Source organism: Aspergillus multicolor (genome assembly GCF_047715735.1).
Source record: "Aspergillus multicolor strain CBS 133.54 unplaced genomic scaffold BDW74scaffold_16, whole genome shotgun sequence".
In the NCBI taxonomy this organism is placed as follows: domain Eukaryota; kingdom Fungi; phylum Ascomycota; class Eurotiomycetes; order Eurotiales; family Aspergillaceae; genus Aspergillus; species Aspergillus multicolor.
Window position 1 is genome coordinate 653,853 of NW_027395967.1, and position 24,244 is coordinate 678,096.

The 24,244-nt window shown below is 49.1% G+C and overlaps 5 protein-coding genes across 5 annotated transcripts; 1 reads left to right on the top strand and 4 right to left on the bottom strand.

The window, feature by feature from the left end:
* Positions 1 to 108: 108 nt before the first annotated feature.
* On the bottom strand, positions 109 to 6,940 carry BDW74DRAFT_155359 (trifunctional fatty acid synthase subunit FAS2). The gene is made up of 4 exons (XM_073724814.1): positions 6,550 to 6,940; positions 5,857 to 6,445; positions 859 to 5,804; positions 109 to 809 (listed from the first exon to the last, which is right to left on the bottom strand). Exons 2-4 carry the CDS (start codon positions 6,377 to 6,379, stop codon positions 699 to 701), a joined length of 5,580 nt encoding a protein of 1,859 aa, XP_073582970.1. The 5' UTR covers positions 6,380 to 6,445; positions 6,550 to 6,940; the 3' UTR covers positions 109 to 698.
* An 833-nt stretch (positions 6,941 to 7,773) lies between these two features.
* On the top strand, positions 7,774 to 13,803 carry BDW74DRAFT_33618 (tetrafunctional fatty acid synthase subunit FAS1). Its single transcript, XM_073732548.1, has 2 exons — positions 7,774 to 7,786; positions 7,872 to 13,803. Exon 2 carries the CDS (start codon positions 7,957 to 7,959, stop codon positions 13,768 to 13,770), a length of 5,814 nt encoding a protein of 1,937 aa, XP_073582971.1. The 5' UTR covers positions 7,774 to 7,786; positions 7,872 to 7,956; the 3' UTR covers positions 13,771 to 13,803.
* A 688-nt stretch (positions 13,804 to 14,491) lies between these two features.
* On the bottom strand, positions 14,492 to 17,188 carry BDW74DRAFT_33629 (transcription factor IIF subunit TFG1). The gene is made up of 4 exons (XM_073732549.1): positions 15,727 to 17,188; positions 15,362 to 15,667; positions 15,073 to 15,313; positions 14,492 to 15,014 (listed from the first exon to the last, which is right to left on the bottom strand). Exons 1-4 carry the CDS (start codon positions 17,050 to 17,052, stop codon positions 14,764 to 14,766), a joined length of 2,124 nt encoding a protein of 707 aa, XP_073582972.1. The 5' UTR covers positions 17,053 to 17,188; the 3' UTR covers positions 14,492 to 14,763.
* Positions 17,189 to 17,372: 184 nt separating this feature from the next.
* On the bottom strand, positions 17,373 to 19,213 carry BDW74DRAFT_155368 (protein HGH1). The gene is made up of 5 exons (XM_073724815.1): positions 18,966 to 19,213; positions 18,861 to 18,906; positions 18,709 to 18,812; positions 18,517 to 18,630; positions 17,373 to 18,410 (listed from the first exon to the last, which is right to left on the bottom strand). The coding sequence occupies exons 1-5, from the start codon at positions 18,984 to 18,986 to the stop codon at positions 17,634 to 17,636; spliced, it is 1,062 nt and encodes a 353-aa protein (XP_073582973.1). The 5' UTR covers positions 18,987 to 19,213; the 3' UTR covers positions 17,373 to 17,633.
* Positions 19,214 to 19,453: 240 nt separating this feature from the next.
* BDW74DRAFT_155373 (lipase ROG1 family protein) lies at positions 19,454 to 23,496 on the bottom strand. The gene is made up of 4 exons (XM_073724816.1): positions 22,997 to 23,496; positions 22,075 to 22,941; positions 19,950 to 21,984; positions 19,454 to 19,893 (listed from the first exon to the last, which is right to left on the bottom strand). Exons 1-3 carry the CDS (start codon positions 23,185 to 23,187, stop codon positions 20,187 to 20,189), a joined length of 2,856 nt encoding a protein of 951 aa, XP_073582974.1. The 5' UTR covers positions 23,188 to 23,496; the 3' UTR covers positions 19,454 to 19,893; positions 19,950 to 20,186.
* Between the last annotated feature and the right edge of the window lie 748 nt (positions 23,497 to 24,244).

Below are 24,244 nucleotides of genomic sequence, written 5' to 3' on the forward strand. Positions count from 1 at the left end.
AATTAATTCAACGCTAATAGAGAAACTATACTCTCGTGTCGATAGTCCAATAAGACCTGCAGGAAACGAATGGGGAATGATGGCTTCAACTCAACGATGATAGAAACTAGCTAAGAAAGAAGCAAGAATCGCTAACCAAGTTGCCATAGATTCTCACGTGACCCAACGATCGGTCCGCTTTTTCTCCGTCAACGCGTTAACCTGGGATACAGACGAGATAATATTTTATGAGATACGGAGGGCTCCATGCTTGGCAGTTTTGACGGAGCTCGCCTTCGACCTCCAATTAGAATGAGAGTTGATATCATTGGCTCTGTACAAGTAGTAAGTAGGTCTCCGCAGGCAGCGATCATTGAATCATTCTCCTTGAAACAATGAATAAAAACCGTATCATTATCTCAGTAATTCGACTTGTCTAGAACAATAAGTTTTTTCCAGGTTTAATTATTGTCCTCAGAGCAACACGAGAAAGTTTCGAATTGATCAAAAGATAGTCTCCTAGGAATGCTCGTAGTACAGAGTATCTCAGGCTACATTTCTCTTGAATGCAGGTCAGAAGTAGTATTTGCAGATCTATAAAGACAACGAGAAACCGCATGTTCGTTTAAAACCGAGCCACAGAAAGTGCATTAGGTACTAGAGATAACATCTATATGTTGTAATGAAGGTCAAAAGAATCGTACGATTCATCAAACGCATTAGAACTGGGAGATGGCAACGGCAACGGCCTGCGCGTCATTGTGGCTGATGCTGACACTAATCTGCTTCACGCCGGCTTCTTTGGCAGCTTCAGCTGCGGCACCATGAAGCTATGCATCGGTTAGCTTTTACTCTCCAAAACAATATGTTGGGTCATACCTTGACAGTGGGCGCTCCATTAGAATCATTCTCGATTTCAATGTCTTTCAGGGGAGCCCCGGCACCTTTACTGCAGACACCCAAGGATTTGAAGACAGCTTCCTTCGCGCTCCACCTTCCTGCGAAAGACGACTGAGGGGATGGGGCATCCTGGCAATATTGTCGCTCGTTGGATGTGAAGTTTCTTTCAATGAATGTTTCATTTGAAATGTTGATACTGTCAATGGTTTCGACGTCGACGCCGACCTTGGAGTTTTCGGCGGCGTGAGCCTTGGCAAGTGATTCGACCACAGTCTTGGTACTTTCGGCTCCTTCATCGGTGGCGACAGGGGGCTTGGCTGAGTACTTGAGCTCGGAAGTCTTCTTGTCTGCTGTCACACGATAATCGGGATTGAGGAACACTTTGCTCTGGAGATTGTCTTCGTATGGCGCTTTATCCTTGGCGACGAAAATACTGTTGTTAACCAGGCCGTTGTGGAAGAAGCGGTAGGCCTTCTTTTGTCTTGTCTCGACCTTGGCTTTGTAGACTTCAAATTGTGCACGGTCGAGGGTTGCATACAGGTACTTAGGATGAATACCAATGACCTGAGCACCCTTTTGACCGAAACCGAACGAAGTGACCGAGAAAGCCTTGATGCCGTCCGTCTGGATGCTGCGACTGGGGTAAACAATGTAGTCGAACTTCTCCATCACCTTGTCAACGTTGTCAGCATTTCGGTTGCCCGGAACCAAGCCGCTGTCCAAGACCTGCAGACACCCGTTGAACATCCAAGCACCAGCAGCACCCTTTGGATGTCCGGTGAGGTACTTTTGGAAGATACCGAGAAGGGCGTTGCCTTTCTTTCGACCGAGATGCTTCATCTGTTGACAGATAACATCCGATTCGTTCTTGTCGTTCGCGACGGTAGAGGTGCCATGGAACGAGGCAACGCCGATGTCATCCACAGTAAGACCCCATGTGGCCAAAGCGCCACGCAAGGGAGCAATACGCGAGTCTTGTTTCCAGAAGTTGTTGCCAAGGCTGAATTGCGCATCCTTCTCCTGGCGGGTGGCCTCACGGTTGATATGGTGAGCTCGTTCTTGCATGTATTCGGTCGCATCAAATTCCGAGGGACTCTGGGCTTTCATCGCATCGGCCTCCTCCTGAAGGTATAACAATTCTGATTCCTGCCATTCTCTGATCTGCTTCTTGCGCATTTCGAGCTGTCTGCGGCGGTACTTGATGTCGAGTAAAGGTGACGGGAACTTGCCGGGGTTCTCGCGCGCGGTGGTTAGGACACCTTGACCGGGTGCGGGCACAGAACGACCAATCTTGTCAGTGGCAGTCGTCGTCAAGGCGATGATTCCGTATATGGGTACACCCATGTCAAGAGCAAGCTGGGCACTCATGATAAGTTGCATACCACAACCTTGAGATTCCATAAAGCCTGCACGTGTGGTGGTTGTGGGTCTTGACATCTCCTGGGGGGTACGACCGTGTGCGAACTCATCTTCAGCATTGCTGGTAGCCTTCATGTTGGCGAATTCATAAGAACCCTCTTCCTGGAAATCGTCAAATCCACCAACGAAGCAAACTCGCGCCTTGCCTTCCACAATCGTCTCGTATCCAATGTCGACTGACTCCACAGCAGTTGCACAAGCACCAACAGGTGTTTTGATGGGGCCTGTAGAGGAGAGGAGTAACATGTTCACCCAAGCACTCATCGTGTTGATAAAAGACTCCTGCAAAATGTCCTTCTGCAAAGGTTTGTCGAGATACCGATCCTTGTACATGCCGCGTAGAGCATGCGTACCTCCAATACCGGAACCAATACAGTTTCCGACCTCGGAGAGGTGGACGTACTTGTAAAATTCATATGGATCGGTAACACCGGAAGAGAGCATGGTTTCAGCAGTGCAGACAAGAACGAAAAGTGTCACCGGATCAACTTGTTCAATGATGTCGTCGGGGATACCGTATCTCTTTGCATCCCAGCCCGTGGGGATCTGACCAGCAACTAACCGGTCGAACTGAAGAGCCTTGGGAATGAGAAGAGTGGCACCCTTCTTCAGACGGACAGTATACTCGCCAGACTCAGGCAGCTCGAATATTTCCACCTTGTCGCCATGCTCCCGCTTGAATTCCTCGGCGGTTTCCTTTGAAGCCTCAAACGGCTCGAGGTTCTCCTCAATGACAATTTCTTGGAGCATTTGCTTCTTCTTGGGATCATATCCCTTGAACAGCTCGGGCTCGATAAGACGAATACCAGAATGGTCAAGGATGTATTTCTCGTACTTGGCTTTGACATCCTTGTCATCCACAGGCTCACTAGTCTTTGCATCGACCCAGCCGGAGTAAGCCTTGCCCTTGATAGGTCCATTGTGGTGTTTGATGAGACCCATGATCCAAGCCATTTCCACGCAGCCCTCGAGGGAAAATTTGCCATTGGCCTCCATTTCCCAGCGGGTGCGGGAGTTACCCCATGGTCCGACTTCTGAAAAACCAGTAACCACAACAACTTTGTCCAGATTGACCATTCCTTTAAGAGTCTCGTTATGAATCTTGATATCCTCGTCCCACCTTGGCAAATTGGGGAATTCGAATTTGATGTTCGCGCGGGGCTCTGCAATGACCTTCTTGTAGAGAACTTCGCTGTCCTCCCCATTCACGACCTTGTTCTCAATGGCAGTTTCCTTGATGACAGCCCTGCGGACGTCGCTCGTCTCCATGATTTCCGTCCGGAGCCGGGTCATAAGGTCTTTCAAGTCAGGAATGAACTGCAACCCACCATTGAGGTCTGCCCAGACAGGGTCAAGTTGGCAAAGGTTCACAATTGCGGGAGCCATGAGGCCGAGCAGGTTGAAAGCCATCTCCTGCTGCGAGAACGTACGAACACCAAGTTTCTCAACGCCCTCCGCAACCATGTTGTTACCGCTCATCAAGCCCGTACCGCGAGTCCATCCAATGACAGCACCACAGATGGTCAGGTAATTGCTCCAATTCTCAGAGTACCAGCGGTTGAAGAGTGTTTCGAGTGCGAGCTTTGATTCGGAATACAGACCATCGTTGCCGAAGGTACCATGGTTGGGAGAGAGCGGAAGAATGACCTGAGCCGGGCGCGTCTCGAATCCATTGGCCTGTTTCTGAGTCTTCACACTACCCAGAAGCCTGAGAAGGTTCGTCAGCATTATGCGATGAGCGAGCTCCGACTTCGAGTCAATGGAATCGATCTCACGGCCGTTCTCTGGAATCGCAGCAAACGGAACAATGAAGTCGAGGTCCCAGCCCAAACCCTTCTTCGTGTCGTAGATGTAGTCAACCAGGGCCTCTACGTCTTGCTTGCTGCCTTGGTTGAAAGGCACCACGACGAGCTGCGAGCCGCGTGCACCATATCTGGCATACATCGCTTGGTAGTATTCGGTTACTTCCCGCGAGTACCGACTAGTTGTGACAATGACCTTCGCGCCACCACTGATCAACCCTTGAAGAACTTCCGCTCCAATAGAGCCGGCACCAGCACCAGTCATCAAAACATTCTTGCCGTGGAAAGTCAAACCGGACCGTGCAGCAGACTCTAGTACATCTAGATAGGTACCAGTAAGCTTCTTGCTGTAATCCCAGCCGTGCTCGTTCTTCTTCTTGAGATGCAAGAAGGGTATCGTCTCCACTTTTCCAGCGCGAGGGCTTCCGTTGCGCACAGAGCCAGTTCGGCCAGGCTTCTTGGCGTTACCGTTTTCTTGCGGCATGATCTGGTTTTCGTTCATACTCAAAGCCCGGACGACCTCTTTGTAAAGGGTGTTGAACTGCAACTGCGAAGATTTGGACAACCGGTGTTGTCGGCGAATCAATTTGTAGACGCTTCTTAGATCGTTCTGGACCTTAGCCCGGTTGCTATATTCTGAGATCGGACCACCTTCCGCCATTTGTTTGACGTAGTGCTCTAATTTGCGTGCACTGGCACGTGGGACCTCTTGATACTCAATGTTTCCACGGGCATCAATCGTGGTCTGGGGTCCAGTTGGAACAGCGACATCTTTATAAACGGGAGACACTCCTAGAACTTCCTTGCAGTTTTCGATAAGCTGCTCACCGAGTTCCTTGGCGAGCTGGTAAGTCTCACCGCGCTCGGTCGGGCAGTTGTCGATGTGGTATTGCATGAACTCGAGAAGAAGCGGGTTCGAGCGGTTCATGATGCGAATACACTGACTGACGATTTCGCGATCTACAGCCTTGAGTCTTCCAAAAATGATGTCGTAATACATGCTCAAAGCGTCTTGGCGCGCCCAGTTCCACGAAGAGTCGTAAACACGAGCTTTCAGGTAATCAAAGGCCGGTTCAATGCCCGAGGCATAGAAATCACCGTGTTCTGCTTGCCATAGGTCAAGCTGCGCCTGCAAAGTTTTTTGAGTTTCCTGTGAGGCGACAAAGGCCTTTTGACCATCTCGAAGATCCATCTTCAGGTACCGGGCGATGATTTCGAGTTGTTGTTTGAACAGAGCGCGTTGGTCCTTTGTCAGAGCATCAATAGCAGCCGGGTCCATGAGCATTCCACCACCACCTGCACCGCCGTCACCAGAAGCTGTGGGGGCAGAAAGGCTGATGCCCGAGTTGGCAGCGTATTTATTCGCGACATCGTCTAGGAAGGCTTTGGCGTCGGGCTCCGAACCGATACGAGAAGCGGGCTCCATGGTAAGGGCGAGGAGGAGCACGCCGTCCTGGCGGCCGGATCCTAAGCCCCATCTTGTCTCAAGGTATTTGCGGACGGCTGTGATATTAAAACCTCCGGGCATTTTAGAGGATACGAGTCGCGCAATGAGCGAGGAAGATTGCTTGCCCAATTGCCCGTTGAATGTGGCTTGCATAGAGGCACCTAACTCGTCTAAAGGAGTGTCTTCCGGCTTTTCGGGCGTGGAACCAAACTCTTTGCCCAGGTCACCGAGGATTTCATTTTGCAGCGTAGATTTGCCTGTGAAGCATTGCCTGTCAGTGTAACCCTAAGCAAACACCAAGTCACTTACCTCCAACAAGATCTTTGATGGCTTTGTTCAAGGGCACATCTGACAGAGCCTTTTTCAGCTTCTGGGCGACCAGTGTCCTTACTACATCCAAAGCTGTCACCGGCGCATCTTCAACTGGCGCAGCTGGGCCAGCACTCGATGCGGAAGCCGCAGGGGCAGGGACCGCAGCCACAGCGGCCGAGGGGGCAGACGCCGCCGGAGCAGCCGCGGCCTCGGGGGTGGACTCAGGCTCATCTTCCACGGGATCAACGTCGTAATAGATCTCCTTTGCATCCTTGTTGTAGCAAAGTATTTGACGCTGCACGGATGTGGCGGCATCATAAGCTTCATATTTGGAGGCAAGGGTCCTTCTTGCCATTCCACCCAGAGTGTCTGCTGGACCGATTTCCACGATACGTTCTGTCCGCTTCTCCGCAAGTACAACATCTTGTGTCTCAATCCACCTTACTGGAGACGCGAATTGGTAGGCCAGAAGCTCTACCAGTAAGGTGTGGGCCAGTTCTTGTTCAATTTCGGGACGCATTTCGCTGTGGAATCACGATTTTATTTCGGCGGGGGTGTTTGATTAGAGATAATGCGGGCAGTCGATCTTGATCAGACACGAGGTTAGTATCAGGCCCAACTCAATTTGACGCGCAAATTCACATTACTGCGGCGCCGAAATAATTTGGAGCAAAGACAGAGCGTGCTCACAGTACACTTATATAGATTCCTCAACACTCACAACATGAAAACGGGGCCAATTGTGAGAGGGCCGCAAGACGGAGAATGTAAAATAGACCAGTCCCGGAGAATGCAAGAGATTATTGATGGTATAGTGTAAAAATTGAATAGAAAAAGGTTAATAGTGATTGGATTGAAAAGAAGAGGTGTAAAACAATCTCACCCACGGAGCGAGAACAATAAAGAGCTCCAGAGAGGGGATCGAGATGCAAGAGGATGTTGCGATAACGACTCTCTGGGAAGCTTTTTTGGTGAGTGTTGGGGCGAGAGCGTCTTCTCGTTATTATTGCACTGGCTCGGGTCCGAGAAAACCCATTCTAATTGACACCTTGGGCAGGCCTTGACTCGGTGGGTGGTTGAGGTGGTAATTTTTTTTCCTTAGTTTTGTCCTTAGCTGTAACTCCAATAGACTCCAGTCTGTAATCTGAATACTTTGTATCAACCGAGAGCCGCCATCCCTTGAGCGCACTGCGCAAAAGGCGCCCGGTCAAGTGGAAGCCAAATCCACTAATCTTATCCTTTTCCAGGTGACTCCAGGTGACTCCAGATATCCGGAGCAATCAGCGTCTGGGGCCTTCGATCGACGGAGTAAGGATAGACTTTACTTTGGCCAACTCCAGCTGCCAGCCTTGCTACTGCTAGCCAGCCTTTCTGCGCTTACCTCCGGTGCCCTCTTTTTTCTGTCTGTCAATACACACACACACACACAATCGATGCGCAGCACCAGCTGTGGTAGACTACCATGCACCATCATCAGGAGTTAACCGCGCAAGCATACTATAGTAGGGGTATTGTCACGATATTACCGACAGGTGGTCCAGCCCAACCGTTTTTAAGCCTTTGGGGCAGATCCACGATCCACCATACCCAATTAAGAGATTTCTTGTTCAACCAGTCCGAACCCATGGAATTTCTGCTCCGTCTGACTGGTTCAACATTACAAAACTTTATATGGACGGCCAGGCACTTGCAGCTTCTCGGCACATCTCGTTCGGCCGACCGATATTATTTTTTCCTCTGCCAGGAAGCCTCGACGATACCAGTCTCTAGGGCCTTCTTCTACTTTTCGGCGCCCCCATTTTGTTCTTCTTTATAGACCTTCCTTTCACTGTATTTTCGTTCAATTCTCTCCAATTTTTACGGGCATAATTTCGAGCTGCCTCAAGTCAACAACATATCCAGTCTGAATAGTTACTCTTAATAATAGGTATAGTTTTCATACGCCCGTGTATCCTCGCGGACATTGCTCTGCGTTCATTCGGATTGAGGTCTCTTTTGCTGATCCGTAATAGATATATCGAGCCTACCCGTGCCGCTTGAATCAGGATTGCCAGGACGAAAGAGAAATTTGCAGCATTTAAAACATTTCCACACAAGATGTACGGAACGGCAACGGGTCCTCAGACCGGCATCAACACACCTCGTTCATCGCAGTCATTGAGGCCCCTCATTCTAACTCATGGATCCCTCGAATTCTCCTTCCTTGTGCCAACGTCGCTCCACTTCCATGCCTCGCAGCTGAAAGGCACCTTCACAGGCTCTCTGCCCGAGCCTACAGACGAGCTTGCGCAGGACGACGAACCATCTTCGGTAGCAGAGCTTGTTGCTCGGTATATTGGCCATGTTGCTCACGAAGTTGAAGAGGGTGAAGACGATGCACACGGGACCAATCAGGACGTTCTCAAGTTGGTTCTCAACGAATTCGAGCGAGCGTTCATGCGCGGAAACGATGTTCATGCGGTGGCAGCCACGTTACCTGGAATCACAGCCAAAAAAGTCCTAGTTGTTGAGGCTTACTATGCTGGACGAGCAGCTGCTGGCAGGCCAACCAAGCCCTACGACTCTGCACTCTTCCGGGCCGCTTCAGATGAGAAGGCCAGCATTTATTCGGTTTTCGGAGGACAGGGAAACATTGAAGAGTACTTTGACGAGCTGAGAGAAGTCTACAATACCTACACGCCATTTGTAGATGAGCTTGTATCCTCCTCGGCGGAGTTGCTGCAGTCCCTTTCTCGCGAGCCAGACGCCAGCAAACTTTACCCAAAGGGTCTCAATGTCATGCAATGGCTCCGAGAGCCTGACACTCAGCCGGATGTTGATTACCTTGTGTCGGCTCCGGTCAGTCTACCGTTAATTGGTCTAGTCCAGTTGGCGCATTTTGCTGTTACTTGCAAGGTGCTTGGAAAAGAACCAGGCGAGATTCTCGAGCGATTTAGTGGGACGACAGGCCACTCCCAGGGCATTGTTACTGCCGCTGCGATTGCCTCAGCTACCACCTGGGAGAGCTTCGACAAAGCGGCTGCGAACGCCCTGACAATGCTTTTCTGGATTGGTTTACGTAGCCAGCAAGCGTACCCTCGCACATCCATTGCTCCATCCGTATTACAAGACTCGATTGAGAATGGGGAAGGGACGCCAACTCCTATGTTATCAATTCGTGACCTTCCACGCGCCGCCGTTCAAGAGCACATCGATATGACCAACCAGCATCTGCCGGAAGATCGCCACATCTCAATTTCTCTGGTCAACAGCGCTCGTAACTTTGTTGTTACTGGCCCGCCTCTTTCGCTTTACGGTCTCAATCTTCGTCTGCGCAAAGTCAAAGCCCCCACTGGCCTGGACCAAAACCGCGTGCCGTTTACTCAACGCAAGGTCCGCTTCGTCAACCGGTTCCTTCCGATCACGGCTCCTTTCCATAGTCAATACCTCTACTCGGCGTTTGACCGTATTATGGATGATCTCGAGGATCTGGAGATCTCGCCGAAATCCCTTACCATTCCAGTCTATGGCACCAAGACCGGCCAGGATCTGAGAGAGATCGTCGATGCGAATGTCGTTCCTGCGCTGGTTCGAATGATCACTCATGACCCTGTGAACTGGGAACATACCACAGGTTTTCCAAATGCCACCCATATCATCGATTTTGGTCCCGGGGGTATATCGGGTCTTGGAGTCCTTACCAACCGTAACAAGGACGGCACGGGCGTCCGCGTTATACTCGCAGGAGCCATGGATGGCACCAACGCGGAGGTTGGGTACAAGCCGGAACTTTTCGACCGTGACGAACATTCGGTCAAATATGCCATCGACTGGGTCAAGGAGTATGGACCACGTCTGACGAAGAATGCTATTGGTCAAACCTTCGTCGACACCAAAATGAGCCGGCTGTTGGGTATCCCACCCATCATGGTCGCTGGAATGACGCCAACTACCGTTCCATGGGACTTTGTTTCTGCAACAATGAATGCAGGTTATCACATCGAACTCGCTGGTGGAGGTTACTACAACGCCAAGACTATGACAGAGGCAATCAGCAAGATCGAAAGGGCAATTCCTCCGGGTCGGGGTATCACTGTTAACCTGATCTACGTCAATCCGCGCGCTATGGGCTGGCAAATTCCCCTTATTGGCAAGCTTAGAGCAGATGGTGTCCCGATCGAAGGCCTTACCATTGGTGCTGGAGTTCCGTCTATCGAGGTTGCCAACGAGTATATCGAAACTCTTGGTATCAAACACATTGCCTTCAAGCCTGGCTCTGTGGACGCTATTCAGCAGGTCATCAATATCGCCAAGGCAAACCCCAAATTTCCTGTCATTCTACAGTGGACTGGTGGTCGTGGAGGTGGACACCACTCTTTTGAAGACTTCCATCAGCCCATTTTGCAGATGTATAGCCGCATAAGGCGCCATGAGAACATCATTCTTGTCGCCGGTAGTGGATTCGGTGGTTCCGAAGACACGTATCCCTACCTTTCTGGAAACTGGTCATCTGGGTTTGGTTACCCTCCGATGCCGTTCGATGGATGTTTGTTCGGTAGTCGCATGATGACTGCCAAAGAAGCGCACACTTCTAAGAATGCCAAGCAGGCTATTGTGGATGCCCCTGGCCTCGACGACCAGGATTGGGAGAAGACTTACAAAGGCGCGGCTGGCGGAGTTGTCACTGTTCTCTCAGAGATGGGAGAACCCATCCACAAATTGGCTACTCGCGGTGTCCTGTTCTGGCACGAGATGGATCAGAAAATCTTCAAGCTGGACAAGGCGAAACGTGTGCCGGAGTTGAAGAAGCAAAGGAATTATATTATCAAGAAACTCAACGATGACTTCCACAAGGTGTGGTTCGGACGCAATTCTGCTGGGGAGACGGTTGATCTCGAAGATATGACGTACGCAGAAGTTGTTCACCGCATGGTTGACTTGATGTATGTCAAGCACGAGGGTCGGTGGATTGATGATTCCTTGAAGAAGCTGACGGGTGATTTCATCCGTCGAGTTGAAGAGCGCTTCACCATTACTGAAGGACAAGCATCACTCCTCCAAAATTATTCGGAGCTCAATGTTCCTTATCCCGCTGTCGACAATATTCTCGCAGCTTATCCTGAAGCGGCAGCTCAACTTATTAATGCTCAGGACGTCCAGCATTTCCTTCTACTTTGCCAGCGCCGTGGGCAGAAGCCCGTGCCTTTTGTCCCCTCGTTGGATGAAAACTTTGAGTACTGGTTCAAGAAGGATTCCCTATGGCAGAGCGAGGATCTGGAAGCAGTCGTGGATCAGGATGTCGGCAGAACATGTATCCTGCAAGGTCCAATGGCCGCCAAATTCTCAACCGTCATCGACGAGCCGATTGGAGACATCTTGAACTCCATTCACCAGGGACACATTGACAGTCTCGTCCGAGATGTATACAATGGCGACGAGAAGACCATTCCCATCACTGAATATTTTGGAGGACGACTGAGCGATGTGCAGGAGAAAATCGAAACTGACGGCCTTACGATTTCGGAAGATGCAAACAAGATTAGCTACCGACTGTCCTCTTCTGCCTCGGATTTGCCTGAGCTGAACCGCTGGTGCCGACTTCTTGCAGGGCGTTCATACTCTTGGAGACACGCTCTATTTTTGGCGGATGTCTTTGTGCAAGGCCATCGCTTCCAGACAAATCCCATGAAGCGAATCATTGCACCTAGTTCTGGCATGTATGTTGAGATCGTGAATCCCGAGGATCCCTCAAGAACTCTCATCAGCGTTCGCGAACCTTACCAGTCTGGCAAACTCGTCAAAACAGTCGATATCAAGATGAACGAAAAGGATCAAATTGCGCTTACTTTGTATGAAGGAAGAACTGCCGAGAACGGCGTGGTTCCCTTGACCTTCTTGTTTACCTACCACCCGGACACAGGATATGCCCCCATCAGAGAAGTCATGGACAGCCGTAACGATCGCATCAAGGAATTCTATTACCGCATCTGGTTCGGAAACAAGGACGTTCCATTTGATACGCCAACGACAGCCACGTTTAGTGGAGGCCGCGAAACTATCACTTCGCAAGCTGTTGCCGACTTTGTCCACGCGGTGGGCAATACCGGTGAGGCCTTCGTTGAACGCCCTGGGAAAGAGGTTTTTGCGCCTATGGATTTCGCTATCGTTGCGGGGTGGAAAGCTATTACCAAGCCGATCTTCCCTCGCACTATCGACGGTGACTTGCTGAAGCTGGTTCATCTGTCTAATGGATTCAAGATGGTTCCTGGTGCCCAGCCGCTCAAGGTCGGCGATACTCTGGACACGACAGCGCAGATCAATTCCATTATCAACGAAGATTCTGGAAAGATTGTCGAAGTTTGCGGTACCATCAAGAGAGAAGGCGAACCCATCATGCATGTTACTAGCCAGTTCCTCTATCGTGGTGCTTATACCGATTTTGAGAATACCTTCCAGCGCAAGGATGAGGTCCCGATGCAGGTACACCTTGCGTCTAGCCGTGATGTAGCCATTCTTCGATCCAAAGAATGGTTCCGCCTTGACATGGATGACGTTGAGTTGTTAGGACAGACCCTAACGTTCCGTCTTCAGAGTCTGATTCGGTTTAAGAACAAGAACGTGTTCAGCCAGGTCCAAACCATGGGTCAGGTTCTCCTCGAACTTCCTACCAAAGAAGTGATTCAAGTCGCATCTGTCGACTACGAGGCTGGTACATCCCATGGTAACCCGGTTATCGACTATCTCCAGCGAAACGGAACCTCCATTGAGCAGCCTGTCTATTTTGAAAATCCTATCCCTCTCAGCGGGAAGACGCCTTTGGTCCTCCGTGCTCCTGCATCCAACGAGACTTACGCTCGCGTGTCTGGTGATTACAACCCTATCCACGTCTCGCGGGTCTTTTCTAGCTACGCAAACTTGCCCGGTACTATCACTCATGGAATGTACACGAGCGCCGCAGTCCGCAGCCTGGTGGAGACTTGGGCGGCCGAAAACAATATTGGCCGTGTCCGTGGCTTCCATGTATCCCTTGTCGACATGGTCCTGCCCAATGATCTGATCAACGTCAGACTGCAACACGTTGGTATGATTGCCGGTCGCAAAATCATCAAGGTCGAGGCCAGCAACAAGGAAACGGAGGACAAGGTTCTTTTAGGCGAAGCTGAAGTTGAGCAGCCGGTAACAGCATATGTCTTCACCGGTCAAGGTTCCCAAGAACAAGGAATGGGAATGGAGCTGTATGCTACCAGCCCTGTTGCCAAGGAAGTTTGGGATCGAGCAGACCGTCATTTCATTGAGAACTACGGCCTGTCAATCATTGACATTGTCAAGAACAACCCGAAGGAACTTACGGTCTACTTCGGCGGACCTCGTGGCAAAGCCATTCGTCAAAACTACATGTCCATGACCTTCGAGACCGTCAATGCCGACGGAACCATTAAGTCGGAGAAAATCTTCAAAGAGATCGATGAAACTACAGCCTCATATACCTACCGCTCACCCACTGGGCTCCTTTCCGCTACCCAGTTTACTCAACCAGCCTTGACCCTTATGGAGAAGGCAAGCTTCGAAGACATGCGCTCAAAAGGTCTTGTTCAAAGAGACAGCAGCTTCGCCGGCCATTCCTTGGGCGAGTATTCTGCCCTGGCTGCTCTTGCTGATGTCATGCCCATCGAAAGCCTGGTCTCTGTCGTCTTCTATCGCGGTCTGACTATGCAAGTCGCTGTGGAACGTGACGAACAGGGTCGCTCGAACTATTCCATGTGTGCTGTCAATCCGAGTCGCATTTCCAAGACTTTTAACGAACAGGCACTTCAATATGTCGTTGGAAACATCTCAGAGCAAACCGGCTGGCTCTTGGAAATCGTCAACTACAATGTCGCAAACATGCAATATGTTGCCGCTGGCGATGTAGGTCGAATTTCAGCCTCTTAACTTCTAGTAACCCTTGTCCTCATGCTGATCTTTCCATAGCTCCGAGCACTTGACTGTCTCACCAACTTACTCAACTATCTGAAAGCGCAAACCATCGACATTCCGGCTCTGATGCAGAGCATGTCTCTGGATGATGTCAAGGCTCACCTTGTCAACATCATCCAGGAATGTGTCAAACAAACCGAAGCCAAACCCAAGCCCATCAACCTCGAACGTGGATTTGCTACAATCCCGCTTAAGGGGATCGATGTGCCCTTCCATAGTACCTTCCTTCGTTCCGGCGTGAAGCCTTTCCGATCTTTCTTGCTGAAGAAGATCAACAAAACCACTATCGACCCGAGCAAACTGGTTGGAAAGTACATTCCTAATGTCACGGCACGACCCTTCGAGATTACTAAAGAATACTTCGAGGATGTGTACCGTCTCACAAACTCTCCAAGGATCGCCCATATATTGGCTAACTGGGAAAAGTATGAAGAGGGCAGTGAGGGAAGCTCGCGCACCGGAGGTGCAGCCGCCGCTTAGTCTTGAAATCTGTTGCTTGCACTAGTTTATGAAATCCTTATTTAGTCCTATAGCTTGTCTTAGCGCCAAGGGTCGTTTGTTTGCAGTTATTCTGTCATATGGTGCGTGCCTCGTGCTCATTTCCCGAAAAACATTCATACTCAGAATTATATATACAAACCATAAGAGTTGTGTAATGCCGTCAGCTCGTGCAGGCATTCTGTTTCCACCTGACAAACCCTCCGTTAGCAATATTTTGTTCCCAGCCAGCTTTCGCGGGAGGCTATATTACCTCGGTCACGCTCGTTCTGCGTGCTATGTACCCGATGAAACCGGAAGGCAACTACCTATGCGTACGCAGAACGACCCAGCTGTACATCAGGTTTACTTTAGAGGGCATAGTTATCAAATAGCACTTCGATTTTGATATCTGGTGTAAAGAGAATGTTGGCAGGGTGCGTGACTCTCGGAGTCCGGGACCAAACAAAGTTACGTTTCTTTCCACGGGCCCGGACGTAATAAACGGTCCTCTTTTCCATAGACACCAACATCCTTGACAATCGCAATGAATTTTCTATGGTTCTCTCGCGAGTCGCCGATACGTGGTCGAAATATTTTGAGTAGATCAGTGCTCAGAATCCCGCTTGCAGGAATGGCAGCATGGATCTCACCAGGGCTAGGGAAACCTTGCGCAGTAGGTCCAGGAGTCGAAAAACGAGATTGGCCAGTAGCGTTGAATCCTAGGAACATCATTAATCGCTTCTCTACGGTGTGTGGTAGAGTTTTCGTGTGACATACCCTTGGTAGAGTCCGGGCTGCTAGCGCGACTTCCAGAGAAATTTTTACCTGCCAGTGAGGCTGGACTGCCGGCTCTGGATCTCTGTGGTGCTATCCCCTGGAGGTTCGTTGAGGGGGGGTTTAATTTCAATTTTTTGGTTTTCCCGGTCTCACTCATTTCTCCTGCTGACCCCGCACCACCATCAATGTCACTGGCGGAGCCTCTGCTAGGAAGGGTATTCCGCACGCGCTTCTTGTTGACCTGAGCTAAATCAGTCGGCAATCCGCCTGGGCGGGCTAGGTTACGCACCGGCGCAGACGATGAAGCTGGTGACATAGGGCGAGAACCCGACTGTATTGAACTATGCGAGGGTGAGTGCTTGCTCTTGCCCTTTTTGCGAGACGTGTCTGTCCCACTCGCGTCCGATACGTTGGGAGACCCCAGGCGCTTCCGCGACATACCGATTGCGACTTTCTTCGATAGATCAGTATGCTTTGGGCGACCTGAAGGAGTAGTGTTGCCTTTTGAAGAGGTAGCGGAATCCTTTTTGCCCTTTTCTTCTTCAATCTTCCGCTCCTCCTCCTTAGACTTCTCGTCATCCGTCTCATCGGAACTCTAAATGACGGTGGCTGTTAGGATTCTAACATCTTGCTGGTTTTCCATTCTCAACATACCTCCTCATCCGTATAAGGATTAGCATCAGAGCCGCTACTGTAATCGTAATTCTTCTCCCTCTTCTGGAGCGCTTTCCGAACTTTTTTGCCAAGCACTCGACGAGCCTCCTTCTCCCTCTTTTCTCGTAGTTCTTCCTCCTCGTATTCTTTCTCATTCTTCAAGTCGAAAATGTTGGCTTTGAGCTGATCCTGTTTTATGCGCTTTTCTGCCGCCTTCGCATCCTCATTCTCCCCAAATAGATCGTCATGCTCTTCGTCATCGGCGAAGCGGTCTTCTTCGAAATCCATATCATCCGCTTCTAGGCCCGTGGCAGCCGGGGTACCCTGCTTCCCAGCATAGACCTTCCTTTGCCTGGCGAATTTCTCTAGCTCCTGTCGTTGGGCTTGTTCCTGCTGCTTCTCCATGAACCACCTGGGATCTTTAATCTTTTTGGCCATGAACTTCTCCGCTTCTTCGATGGTCAATGTCTTGAATTGGTTCTTGGCATTGAACCTGTACCATTTCTCCACTGGGATCATCGTCATTTTTCCCGTGCTTCCAAATATGAAAACCGCGTGTGTTTCAGACAGTGCTGCTTCGTAATTGCCAACCCAGGTATTCTTGTTATCAAAATCTTCTAGATGCCAAGGCAAAGCCTCTTCATATTTGATACGGGTCCGAGCAATCTCTTCTGGCGTCATGTCCGTCTTAGAAACCTGTTGTGTTTTTTGTTTCGGAACGTTCGTTCGCTTAGGAGCTGATCCCACGGACGGGGCTATTTGAGCAAGATTGTCTGCTCGCTCTTTCTCTCGCGCAACTTTCCTGGCCTCCATCTCCTCTCGTTCGATATCATCAATCTGGTTGCTTGTCTCGGACGAAAGCCTTTGGCTAGCTTGTCCTTTATCCATACTGAGCTCATATAGACGTGTCCGCGGGTCCCGGCGTTGAAGCCTGACCGGCCTTGTAAACTGAGACTCATCGCGAGGATCTACTGCCCTTTTGGAAGCGAACCTGGCGATATGATGCTTTAGACTTTCCCTGATCGCTCGCTTTGTGGTTACAAGAGGGTAGTCCACATAAGTTTCGGAGAGTAGGGGTCCGCTGAATCCATTAGCAGCAAAGTCACTTTTTGCTGTGGGTATGTTGAGTGTGTCAATTTGCGCGTTAGGTGGCGCCGGTCTCGTAGGAATTGATCTGAGCGCCTCAGCTGGGCCTTTCGCCGCGGTCCTCCTTTTCGGGCGTACCAGCGGATCAGCTGCTCTAGGTCGCCGGATGCGCATAGGCGGTGCGCCGGAGGACGCTGTTGGCATTTGTGAAACGGGCTTATTTGTAGGTGTGCTCGCCATGATGTTTACTCGGCGGGAGAATGACACCGGCGAGCGAGCAGCAATTTTAGTGGATAGAGGGAACACGTGGGGTTTGATTACTCAACGAAGGATTAGCTCGGGATTAACTGGAAAATCCAGTTGTGGTAGAGTTAGCTTTAATCTTCAAGGGTAGTTGGGTTGAATGAAAGCAGAAACAATGTGAATGAATGCCAGAAGTAGGTCGGCGGAGGTAAGCAACATCGGCTTATATAAGCTCCAGTATGAGGCCCGGTGTGACCTTACAGTGGTCATCCTTACAGGAGAAAGTTACTTCTGCCACTGCCACTCCAGGAACAAAGACCAATGATCATTTTCAAGGGATCTTATTTTTTGTCACTATTGGATAAAAATACATGGGTAGCGGGCTCCCTGAAGGCCAGGTCACTCATAAGCTTATGACAGTGATAACCGCGACCTTTGACTGCTAGGTCACGAAGTTTGATTGAATCTCTTCAAGGCTTGCCCTATAATAAAAGCATTGTCTTCCTTGTTGCGTGGGAGTGAATCAACAGCCTGACTTCAAAGTATATATACCGTATCACTAAGAATAGCACAGTACTCTAGAACAATTCAACTACCTTTTGGTCGTCATTTTGCTCACGCGATGCAGGGGTCTCGTCCTCTTCGTCGCGCATTATGACCTGGACCAATCTATCACAAGCTTCACGAACATCATCATCATCAACGCGAAGATGGCACTCTCGTATCACCGGATAAACACTAACCGCTCTCATTCTATCACGTCCTTCCCGGGTGGTTGTCAACAAAAGGAGGGTTTCAAGATGAGTAACGATGATGCCATTGTCGCTTTCCCTCTGCTTGTCTGGAGGCAGCAGCTGGAGGTCCGGAAGCATATCTGCAGTATCCTCCTCGCTATACTCTTCTGGTCCCATAATCGGCAAAAGTATGTAAGGGAGAAGATTTGCCTCGTCTTCGGAGAAAAGTGTCGGGTGGAAGGGTATCTCGAAAGCAACATTTTTGATGGTCGACGCGACACCCCTCCTTCGGACCGTACTGGGATGCTCCGTGAACACGGTGAGTTTTGTAACTGGCACAACTCCATCGTAATCCTGCCTCGACGTAAAGTATGTACGTCCCTCTTCTAGCTTTGACAGGTCGGCAAAAAGATAGGATAAATAGTCGTAAGTTGAATGTTTATTGAGTGCACTATCGGCGCCCTTCACAAAACAATCCATCAATTGATCGATCGCAAATTCGGAAGTAGACACAGGCTGAGCGGATCGGCGTTTCAGCGTGAAGAGCTTTTTGATATGTTCGGACTTCGCAAGGTTCGCGAATAGCATACAGATACCATCTGCATTGCGCTCCTTGGGATTCTGCCAATGGGCGGTTAGTGGACTGTACAGCTCCTATGCTATAAGCGTCTTTGAGGCAGTCAAGAAGATGCCAAGGTCTTCTGAGGGCCATGAAGGTGAAACCTACAGTAACTTTCAAAAGGAGTGTGTCAACAAAATCATCATCACTGGCTAGCTTATCCAGGACCTCCTGGTCGCCAGAGAGATTGACGAGTATCGTCAACGCATTGCTCGCAATAGGCTATCCGGAGGTCAGATCCTTGTATGAACAGAAATAGCATTTAAGTGGTTTGATCCCAATAGAGGCGTGCTCACTGACTGTGTAGTCTCGAACGAGGAGTTTCAGATCTTGTACAGGCAGAAGCTGGTGACACTTGAAGATTTCCGGCTTCGAAGCCGAATAACCGACTAGGTTTTCGCAAGCTATGAACCATTAACATGGGTTGAAACCGATTATAAGAATCAATATACCAATTTGCCTTATTTGAGTGTTTCCATGGTGGAGGAATTCAACTAGCTTTAACTGGGTTAGAATACACGATCATGATGGTTTAAGTATGTGTAGCGACTACATACCTCGTCCAACTCAGTCTTCATTCTGGTTTTCTACCACTGCAACAATATTGTCTTGCGAGTGAGACTATTGGTACATACTCCGTACTCAGCGGGCGTGGTGAAACCAGAAAAATTGCTTAACCGCTCGGTGGGGTTTAACCTTATCGATAAGGTCGTGCCTTATCGATAATATCTTGGGGAACATTGAAGTCCTTTAGGGAGCGACCTTAGGGATCTCTAAGGAGCGAACGGCCTTTACAGCACTCTGGTAGTTTACTAGAGGAAAGGTCGCTCCCTAAAGGACTTCATGGCCACCACTTAAAATCCCCCAGGTCATCCCTAAAGGTCACCACACCAGGGCCTTTATTTGCGGAAGCGTAGCAACTATTAAAGTCAGTTAGTTACTGGGCTTTGAATTCTGTTAAGCAGAAATCCAGCGTTTTTGTTGGTCAGTTGCTCTTGACCAATCTTATCTATATCTGCTTAAAGCTAAGTTATCCTCACGTGCCAAAAATCTAAGCCTTTTTAGGCCATGTTCCTGCCTGTCTCTTAAGGCTGCAATCAACCACAGCTGGCTGGCTACAGCGTCGCTCTCACCACTCCGCAACGCCTTGGTGCACTGGTAAGCGGGCCTCCTAGGTATTTTCTAAGCTTACTTTATAGGCGTGTGAATATCTTATGCACGCTTTTTAAGGGGTAAAGAGTTGCTTGACATAGTGGTGGTGCCACGCAGGGGGTCTTATTGCATGAATTGAAAGGTGGTCGCTATAAGTTTAAACAAGGCGTCCTCCTCTGCAAGGTTTAAGTAGCTTAATCGGGAGGTTTCTTTATGCACTCGGGTTAAATGAGCGGCCATCCAATTCATTAGGCGCTTAGAGAACATCGTTGAGCTTTTGAGATATTCAAGGGGTAATCCAGCTGATCGATTCAGGACAACCTGCATATACTTCTGGAAATAGGTAAGCCTAGAATATATGGTACGGGTTACAGGGAGGGGTTACTTGCTATTTCGGAATTGAAACTGTTGCTGACAACCTCAAATAGTTAAACAACATGCTTCGGTCTACCAAATGTTAGGTGGCAGTAGGCAGCTTGGAACCCGCGCGGCAAGATCTCGTGGCCGGCGCTGGGCACCAAAGAAACCAACACGAATGCATGGATCTGCAACTATTACTACATTAACGCCCCATCATATCTGCAAACTAGTGCTAACTATAAGATTAGCCAGGCTGTGAAGCGGGTTTAGATGATTGGGTCATTCAAAGTGAGCGGTAGCAGCTGAGTTTGATCATGCGGGCCATTCTCTGCGGCACGAACAGGCGGGGCTGGACTTCCTGAGCTGTCATTGCAAGTGTCTTCCAGGTCATCTGAAGAGCTTAGTCCAAAGTGGGAATCAACCAGGTGCTGCACAACCGGCCAACCATAAGCATTCGTGAACATTCGACGAACGACTATGTTATTATGAGCATCAGGTTCCAAGCGGACGAGGACCTTTCGCCACGAGAGACCGCGGTGATAAGCCCGGGCAATCTTCTCTTCCACGTTGAGCCCTGCGTCATCTGCAGCCTCTTCGGCCAAGGCATGATCCACTGCCACGGCCCCCTGCTGGGTCATCGCTGCATTCCGGCGCTTCACAACGGGAGGAGGAATATCCTCAGGGTGATAGATCCGGTCATGCAGAATGGTTCGGGGCCGAACTGCGGGATTAACGATGTAATCAACTGCAGGGAGCGGGGGCATAAGGATGTCACCAGCGGATTCGAGTACAGTTGTTCTAGGGGGCGGGACCATTCCAGTATCATGGGACGTATAGCCAAAGTAAGGGCCGTCTTGCTGGGCCAGATCTTCCGCTATAGAAGAAGCAATTGTTTGGCTGCGTCTGAAAACTTTAATCTGCTTGTGACCAGGCTCCTTTGATCTAAAAATCGAGAACAAGCCACTCATAGGACTAGATGGTGACTGCAATAAAGATTCATTCGCTTGAGGGGTCATGTACTTGCCATCAGAACCATACAGCATTTCCGCCTGAATCGCAGACCTCCCCTCAGCAGAAGAGGATACAGAGGAGGTTGAAGATTGTGTCGAAAAGCCTCGTCGGTTATTCAAGGCTCGTCCCACAACACGTGTGGCAGAAGTGCTTGAAGCTTCTCGGCCATTAATATGGCTAGTGGAAACTCTTTGGGATCTTGAATTCGCCCCGGTCAATTCGGCCCAGCCCCATTCGGCCATTGTGCCAACAATTCCATTCTCTCGCCTCGTTTTCTGAACGCGCTTTATACCTTTCCAATCAAGAAAAAGCAAGCACGAGGTCCGAAGCGGGACGATCCCATCATTAACCAGATTAGAGTATATTGTGCGGTTCTCAAATTTAGAGAGTGCCTCGTGAGCTGGACCAGATGGGAGAATCCTCAGCAAAGGCTTCGCCCGTGCGTGTGTAGATCTCTCGGCATTGGATGTTTCTGCTTTCCCACCAATGATGGCCTCCCACCCGCTCCTACCCCTTGGTGTTGTCCAGCTAAGTCCCAGATCTTGTCCGGTGCGGCCGACAAGGCCAAAATCCAAAGCGAACCGAACATATACGGGATTTTCGTTGCTCAACCCAAGGAAAGGCGAAGCCAAGGCAATAAAATTGACAGGATTGATCTTTTCGAAGAAATCGGGGGAGTGCTTTTGGATGTATGCAATGGCGTATGTTTGCACAAGACCACCGAGCGAGTGTCCAATGAAACTTATACTCGTTATCTGGTATGCATTATGCTCATCGATATGCGCATGTTCGTCATCCCCGTCTGAAGATGATTGCGGGTGAAAATTGTTTGACTCTAGTGCTCTCCATACGGCAAGTAGATTGGTATAGTTTCTGGCCCTGGACTTTTTGCGCGGTAAATGAGGCTGGTCGGGATAGGTCATCAATAGCACATATTTTGCAAGACGCTTGCCTAGGTATTGAATTCCACGTTCTGTGCGTGCCGCATTCCCATGGAAACCCCGAACGATAACACGCTCGTCTGGGGGTTCATGTTCACATGCGCCACAAGAACTGGAGTAGATGACCGGCAACGTCAGCAGATGCGTCAGAACATTGGCGAAACACAAGAAATCCGAGGTTTGAGAACTAAAAGTCGCTTACCCTGAGACAGATGATGATGGTTCAAGGGTCGAATCGGTCGATCTCTGGCAATTCCGAGAAGGTTTGCGTTTCTTGATGGCGGCATCAATGCTTTCTTTCAGAAACAGCATATCCGCTCCAATATTGCTATGTAGGCCATGAGTTAATATGACAAGGTGTATCCTTGTTCGAGATTTAGCGCGTAACCCCATGGTGAGTGATTGTCGAGACCCAGAATCAGCCATGTGCATCGCGGGATTTGGCATCAGTGAGTCTTCATTGCCGGACCCCTGACTGTGACATGAACCCGGAAGATGCGGGGTGTTCCAAAGGCTAGAGGTATCATCTATGAACAACCTTATGGAATCCGAGTATACACCTTTAATAGCATGTAGTTGTTCCCCTTTAGATCCCGAGGGCCAGTGGTCGCGCAGGTGTGCAGGCGTAGGTGGTAAGGACCGCGCACTAGATGGTGGAAGATCCAATGGCATCTCATTTCGACCAACGACGACCTCGAAGTTTACCGACGCAGTACTCGAAAATATGACTTGCGATATAATCTCGATTATCCAAGTTGTTTCCTGTCGAGTTGAACTGTCGCCAGATCCAGGATCTCCCTGCTGCTTACATCCTGACACGGGGATCACTGCATTCCATGTTCCACCCGCTTTGAGGTACGGCTCGAACTGAGGAACATCGGAGGCGTCGGTAGCGTCGATTCCAATGTTTGGGTCAAACGAATATGGATAACACGATGCATATAGGGTGTATGGGCCATGTAAATATGCGGCTCGCAGTGGTATTGCCGATGTATTTCTAACCTTCACATGCAGCGCAGCTGGGGAAGGCTGAATTTCATCGGCAGTTGGCCTGTATTGCAAGGTATATCTACCAACACGTATTAACATAGTTTAGAGAGAATGTGTATGTTGTTTAACCAAACCTGATAACCTCACCAACGCGCACACTTCCAGTCTGCCAAATCAGTGGCATCGCTGTTGGATGGTCGGCATCTGTTGGATTGGTGTGCCAGCCTGTGAGTGAAGAGAATCGCAGCTCTTTCGAGTTACCTGTCAAGTTGGAGAGCCGATCCAAGGTCTGTGAAGCAGAGTATGTCCGTGGAGTGATCAACATCAGTTCTAACTCTGCCACACTTGTACCCCGGTAGATCCGCCAAATCTGGTATTCGTTTGCATAATACTATATTCTGACATGGAAGATTTGACTATTCTGGAGACATGTCTGTTTGAATTTGTTGGGACGAGGCCTGTATTCCACACTATCGAGTAGAATTCAGCCTTGAATTAGCAAGTGCAATGCGGATTGTGTACAAGGCTGAAAGAAACTGGCGGGATCACAAATTTGAAAATAATTGCAACTGATGACTAGGGTATAACCTAATAAATGGCTGCATATGGTTATGCCCAAACGCATCTAACTAGGTATACTTATCAAGGTCGTAAAAAGATACTGCAGGGTGGTAAGTAGTGTACTTCACTGCATGGCGAACATCCCCACGTGACAGTTAATAATATATATTATTTTTAAGGCTTTAAATAATTCTAACCTTATTTATTTATTTTAATAAAGGCTATTTTGAAAAATCATCTTTTATAAAGATAGAAAAATATGTTAATTTTTGAGAATATAGTTAATATTAATTATATAATGCTTACAAGCTTCCTGACCCTCCGCTGGCCTACCTACGCGGCCAACCTACACTGCGCTCTAGGGGCTAATCACTTTAGTGGCCTAATGCTTTAGGCAACTTAGCTTATCCCTCCAGGTGTAAGGCCCATCATAACATATGTAAGCTCCTGTTAGATAAAGCCTGCCAATCTGTCTTGAACTGGTGGGATATAAGGATATTCTGTGCGCAAGAGTAAAAGGTACAAGTCTTAAGGTTAAAAAGCTTATATGAAAAACTGAATAAAAACTAAAAAGTAGGATAGCTTAGTTTTTTAAAAATAATAAATAATAATTAAGATTATTTAATACTATAAAAACAGTATTTTAAGTATATAATATTTATGTTAGATAAAGCCTGCCGATCTGTTTTAAACTGGTGGGATTTAAGGATATTTTATGCGCAAGAGTATCCGTGCCTTCCAGCGCACCCACCGCCTTTGTCTTATGGGTGCGCCACGCATTTTTTGTAGTCACGCATTTTTTATAGTTTTTTAAATTTTAA